This window comes from Amphimedon queenslandica, unplaced genomic scaffold (assembly GCF_000090795.2).
Source record: "Amphimedon queenslandica unplaced genomic scaffold, v1.1 AMPQUscaffold_12604, whole genome shotgun sequence".
NCBI classification, from domain to species: Eukaryota; Metazoa; Porifera; class Demospongiae; order Haplosclerida; family Niphatidae; genus Amphimedon; species Amphimedon queenslandica.
Genome location: NW_003547160.1, coordinates 5,445 through 11,802, shown reverse-complemented (window position 1 = coordinate 11,802; position 6,358 = coordinate 5,445). Strand labels below are relative to the sequence as shown.

Genomic DNA, 6,358 nt, shown 5'->3' with positions numbered 1-6,358 from the left:
TTCAGAACAAAGGAAAGTGAGTGGATATCATGAGAAACTTGAAGGACAACATGTTGACCCACCAGGACAGGATATTGTATCTTAAACACAACCTTATCACCATATTACCACCTTATCAGTCCATTGTAAGTAACCTATCACCATATTACCAATACACCATCTTATACTACAGCACCATATGTAACCTATCACCATTATATACCTATCATACCTATTCTACCACCTTACACCACTGTAATACCATAATCACTATCACACCATTTACCCACAATGGTTACCAATATCACCAATCCTTCATCTTTAATATATTCTCCATTAACATGTATCACTGGAGCTATACTCTTTGCTTTCTTTTGTTAGTCTTCCCTTTCTTCCTTAAATAATAACTTGTTTTATTATAGCATGTACACATGTACCTTTATTTTGTACTTACATTTAATTTTTTATTATTGTTGTTGTTATTGGTATTGTATTTTTTTACGTACTTTTATTATCAAACAATAGCATTGAGTTTTCTATTTGACAATTTTAAAAATTCATTTTTAATATTATTTTATAAAATCAAAATTAAATTAAATAAGTCAACAGTTTTGTTCCAGTACTCCTGCCAGAGTGGACTTGAAGTGATTCAAGAACTGCTTAAATTTGATGTGATTCTCCACTGGTCGTGCAGCTCCAAAATCATGCAAGATATGTAGGATCATCTATAACTCTTTTACCAGCCTCAATGATCTGAGCCAATGACTCTCTGTGGGACAAAAGAGAGAGAGCGAAAGACAGACAGGAAGAGATTAAGAAGGATCATGTAATAAAATGTAACATTCTCTCCTAGCCATTATTGATGAAATACACAATGCACCCTGTATTATGGTTTATGGCCTTGGGCCATTATGCAGACCATTCAAACAAATGTCACTTAATATTTTTAACTTTGCTCTCCTCTCCATCACAGCTCTTGTGTACTGTACCTGTTGGTACTTTTTGAAAATCAGCTACAAGCTGGGAATTATTGTAACTTATGGGATTACAAATTCTATCATCATAATTTCTTTTATTGGCATCATTATTTTACATTTTCTATGGGTCAGTGGTTTATTGGATAAAATTATAATGAAGATTTGGTGGTTGTGGCATAAGCTGCCTCGGCATTGGCGACAGATTCAAGAGGAAGCCTCACCTGTTCATTTGAGTGGATCATTTTTTGAACCTTATGACAGAGTAAGGGAGCCTCTGCTTTCCCCCCAAAGTCAAAGATACAACTACTGTAAATCATTATATGACTTGCAAAAATTAATTCAGACACATGCATGATAATTTTTAATATTAATTTCTTCTACAGGCTTATGGAGCTGATTTATGTCTTTCACAATACTTGCATTTTAGTAGTCACTGCTTGTGTGACATGTCAATTAGCTAAACACTAAACAGAGACTTTTAAGTTGTATTATTATTATTATATTATTATTATCATTATTATTATTGCTATTACTAATATTATTATTATTACTATTTTTGTTGTTGTTGTTTTTGTCCTAATATAATTAAAAAAGGAAAGAAAAAGATATGCTGGTCATTTTCCCTTGTGTTGCTTTTGGATCCAAACAGGGGAAGTCAACAGAATTTTTTTGCAGTGCACTATTACATGTGAACTGGTTTTTATGTTAAAATTACAGTGAGTGTGCAGTGCTGTACAACTCAACATCTCTTTAGTAGTGACTTCCCTGCTGATGGCATCATACAATTTTCATGCATGTTTTATTAATAGCTACATGTAGTTTGAACACTTTTAAACAAACAAAAACAAGGACAATTTAATGAAAGATATTTATTCTCTGGAAGTCACTTGTGGTTCAGGTCTTGGTTAACCGGATTTTCCAAGGAATAGTCCGGGGGATCCCTGTGGTCCTACAGATTGAGGTGCTGGTTTAATATTGTTTTCCACATATTTTATGGCCCAGGACTTGACAATTTGCTTGCAGCTGTAATTTGCATAATATTTCGCTAAGTCATCAACTATAAAATAAGACATGAGTTGTAGGTTTTATTTATTAAACTGTACTATGACTTACAGCCCGGTGGCCCTGGCACTCCAATCGGCTCTACATATGGTGGTGCAGTTGGTGCTGGTTATCCTCTTCGTCCTCTTTGTCCTGTTGGTCCTATTTGTCCTGGTGGTCCTTCTGGACCAGGGTTTCCTACACACTGACATGAACCAGAAGGAGCTCGATAGCTTTTTGGCCCACCTTTTGTATCAAAAGAGTTACTATTTTTCTCTTCAATTTTGAGATATTTAACCACATTATTGATAAATTCTTGCTCAAGGGCAGTGGGTATTTCCTGAAATGATTAGAATTAGAGTTAAACTATACTAATGCAGTTGTCAACTTACATTTGGAGGAATTCCTTGTTGGTGGTAGTAAACCTTGTTATAATAGATAGTCATAACACCTTTTGAAAAGTACATTAATTAATAAAAAATAGTTGCATGGTTTACCATAGCCCACAAATGATCTATTTGCACTTCTTTTAGCCTCAAACAGTACACCAGGGCCAAAAGCTATGTCATCCCTCACTTGAAGTTTAGAAGTCCATATCTTTTGAAGTGTTGCTTTCTCCAATTAACAGTAATAAAATTAACATTAAAAATATGCACTTACTGTGAGTTTGACGGTGAGTAATCTGTTTTTGTAAGTCAGTACAGCACCAGCAGGTACTATTACTTTCCTTGGATATCTAGTTGGTAGACCTGCTGCACCTCTTTCTTCAATCTGCAGTTAACATAAAATTTATGAAATAGAATAAAATGGTTTGTACCTCATGCTTCTTTATATCTCTTTCAGTTCGTGCTATTTTTCCATTATTAGCATAACATGATTGTGGTGTACACTTGACCCAGATGCGATAACCACATTTCTGACAGCACTGCCCACCTGCAAAAACAATCCTAATTTTACTGCCACCAGCTTCTTGAAAAGGAGAAAAACAACCATCATCTGTTTTACCACAGTATTGTTTTTCACGTAAAATACCACTAGTAATAAAAATTGAATCAAGACACTCTCCTGTAATGAAAATAAAATAAAATTAACATAGTACACGTATTCTCCTCACCATCACTATCAGATTTTGGTAAATCAAGACTGGAGCACTGAATTGATGCCATATGAGTTACTGGACACACTACCTGATGAATGCAAAAGTGTTTTTCTGGATAGCACTTTCCCAATGAAAAATCAGTGCTGTCTATTGTACAGTCAATAGATCCATCACTATTTTTAGGACCACAGAATGTTTTAGCTTTAACACTCTTGGCTTTGCCAAAGTCAGGAATCAAATTAAATCCAGTATGTGTAGCAGAGTAAGGAACACATATCTGCTTGCTAACAAAAGTAGTACAGATAGTTATTAAAATGATAATTATTATGCCGACCTTGAATCACCAAGTTTATCTTGAAGTTCTGCAGTTCCTATATTTTTCAATAGCTGTAAATTGATACGGTTACTGGGTGGGCAGTAACAAGTAGTCACACCATCAAATGCTATTAAAGATCCAATGAACAAGAAGACAATCAAATAAAACATCTTTTGTTGAATGAATTTCGATAATAGACTATGCTTCAAGAGCATTTTTATAGTCATTGGAAAGGAAACCACAATACTTCTTATAGTAATGAGTATACTTTGATTGCTGCATTGCACACCCACTAAATTAGAAATCTAATACATAATGTATAGCATAATATCAAGAGTAGCTATGCCCTTGTATAAATCATGTTTTATGAAGAATGAATGATGTAAAGGCCTTCATACACGAGGCAACTTGTTGCTAGCAACATTTGTGGTTACTTTGACCTTGTAAGCAACATGTTGCCAGAAATAGAAAGATGCTCTATTTTTGGCAACATGTTGCTTGGTTGCTAGCAACAAGTCGCCTCGTGTATGAAGGCCTTTATAGTTAGAAACACCTAAATAATGTGAGCATACAGTGGAGTGCACACTGCACAGATAGTTTTTTAGTATAATTCTAATTATTATCTAATATCAAGGTTTCAAAGGAGTTTTTTAAGTCTTCTGTACAAAATTAAAAAGATTCAAAGTACCTTTAAAGGTTATTTTGCTAATAAAATGCTCAGCAGTTCTGATGTAAAACTTTTTGAACTTTGAGTGTCTTTTAAAAACTTTCTTTCTAAATGGAATATAATTGTAATATTTTTGAAGAGTAAAATCAATTTATCATTTCTTGTTATTATTTCTATTATTAGGGGCTTTAACAATACACTGTAATCTAGACAAACACCACCCACATGATGAAGAGGTGGGGCCAGACTACCGAGACTAGACACAACAGTAGTAACACCTTAACCTTAATCAATTGATCCACTGTTATGTCCATAATACCAGGCTTGCCTAACTGGCTAATCCCTCACAAACATATTGCTGTGTATGGTCATATAGAGTGGGTGTGCCTAACTGGCTAATCCCTCACAAACACATTGCTGTGTATGGTCATACAGAGTGGGTTTTGAGTGGGAATCTACTGAATGGTCACTAGTGTTGGTTATAATAAATTTAAAGAATAGATGTGATGATTAATGACAAGAGTACACAAATATTATGTACTCTTGTTAATAACAATGTATATTGTTTTAGCTTTGCTCAGTTAAAGTTTAATTGGCTTTATGTTATTCAATTTATTAGTGTTGTGTGGTCTTACTAAACAAATTTACAAGAACTGAAGTTTTAGTAAACAATATGCTCCTGAAGGTTGTATGGCAGGAGATCAGGCCAGCCTGAGTACTGGTAACCGAGAAGTACTGTAGGTCTAAGAGAATCCACAAGATTTGCACAGAAAATTGTTTTTGTTTAATGTTATTTTTCAAGTTAAAAATTAATGCTTCTTAATTTTACAAATGACATCAAGCAAAGCATGTTATCCTTTGAATCTTCCTTTTGCTTCTTTTTGGTGGTTTTTCCTCTTTTTAGGCATAAGGTGGGTTTTAATATGATACATTGCTTTTTATGTGCTTTTGTCATGACTGCAGTCATGACAGAAGCACATAAAAAGCAATGCATGATATTATGATTTTTCCTTATTTGACACATTTCATGTAGGCTCCTAGACCTATTTGATTATACAAGTAGCACTTCTGGTTGTGATGAAAATGCACAAAAAGTAATGTGTCATATTGAGGAGCCACTTTAAGGCTAATATGATCAAAATTTATGTGGCATATTTCTTAAAAACAGATGCATTAAAGTTCCATTGCACCTAGCATGTAGAAATTTAAGGCATTTTTTTTCTAATATAACTTTTGAGCTATGAGCATGCATCTGAAAGCTAATAGATCTATATGCAATGCAATTGTACTTTAAACAATTGATTCAGTCTGGAGTTTTGTTTGCTTTGATTTGGGGAAATAACTTTGCTATAGTCCAGACACAGCAGTATAGTAACACCTTGATGTATGGTCATAATGAGTGGGTTTTAAAGATTGTGAGTGGGAAATCTATCATATGACTGCTGAATTGTCACTATAGTGTTGATCATAATAAGTTTATTAAATGAATTTTATTTTAAAGAGTACTTTCATCAAGAGTACTTTTATCAAGAGTAAATGACTGCTTTTATGTATAGTATAGCATAAGGGTAAATGGCTATTATGGTGCTGTGTCTACTAAATCAATAATAATGATTGATGGTGATGATGATAAGGATGATAACAATAATAATAACAATAATAATAATAATCATGATGATTAATACAATGAGTAGCCAGTTGATGAAATGCTACTTTGTGTTGCTTTACTAATATTTCATTTTTATTGTCAGTGTCAGCTACATTTATTTGATTAATTTTCTTTTTGCCATATTTGTTGATGAGTCATCTCTAGCCTCTACGCCTCATTTTTTGTATTTGACAATGTGAAAATCTAGCTAGCTGTATGTTCATTTGCAATAGGTTCACCACACCCTCCGTGCCTCCGGGAGGGTCTGGTCAATAGAGCATTCCTTCTTTGTTCTGCTTCACCCAAAACCAGGTGAACCTGATGCGGTTACACGTGGTCAACTGACGTAATGTCAGTCCGTATACTTACACGTACACTATTGGTAACCCATATGGAAAGTCATGGTTGCTGCTTGCTTTCTTTGTGGCGAGGAGATCAAGAGCAGGACTCAAAAGGTGAAGAAGCTCCTCTTATTTGACAGAGCAGGAAAGAAATACCTAACTGTATTAAATGATCTAACGAAAGAGAGCTTTGGTAGCCCATTATTCGGTGTAGATGAAGCAGGCAATGGCAGGGATAAGACATAAATTTGTCACAGTTGTTCCTCTAGCGTGGACAAGCTGTTGTCACT

General features: G+C 34.4%; 1 protein-coding gene across 1 annotated transcript; it reads right to left on the bottom strand.

Moving 5' to 3' along the window:
• Nucleotides 1-1,780: 1,780 nt before the first annotated feature.
• LOC109587346 (uncharacterized) lies at nt 1,781-3,582 on the bottom strand. Its single transcript, XM_020003588.1, has 9 exons — nt 3,431-3,582; nt 3,112-3,380; nt 2,815-3,062; nt 2,658-2,768; nt 2,495-2,612; nt 2,390-2,448; nt 2,244-2,337; nt 2,070-2,195; nt 1,781-2,013 (listed from the first exon to the last, which is right to left on the bottom strand). Exons 1-8 carry the CDS (start codon nt 3,580-3,582, stop codon nt 2,128-2,130), a joined length of 1,119 nt encoding a protein of 372 aa, XP_019859147.1. The 3' UTR covers nt 1,781-2,013; nt 2,070-2,127.
• Nucleotides 3,583-6,358: the final 2,776 nt, after the last annotated feature.

Excerpts from the sequence above, each read along its gene's own strand:
- LOC109587346 (XM_020003588.1), bottom strand. The coding sequence starts at position 3,582 with ATGTTTTATTTGATTGTCTTCTTGTTCATTGGATCTTTAATAGCATTT. Across the intron at positions 3,381-3,430 it reads GATAAACTTGGTGATTCAAG|CAAGCAGATATGTGTTCCTT; the intron begins GTCGGCATAATA and ends TACTTTTGTTAG. Across the intron at positions 2,338-2,389 it reads AACAAGGAATTCCTCCAAAT|GAAATACCCACTGCCCTTGA; the intron begins GTAAGTTGACAA and ends TAATCATTTCAG.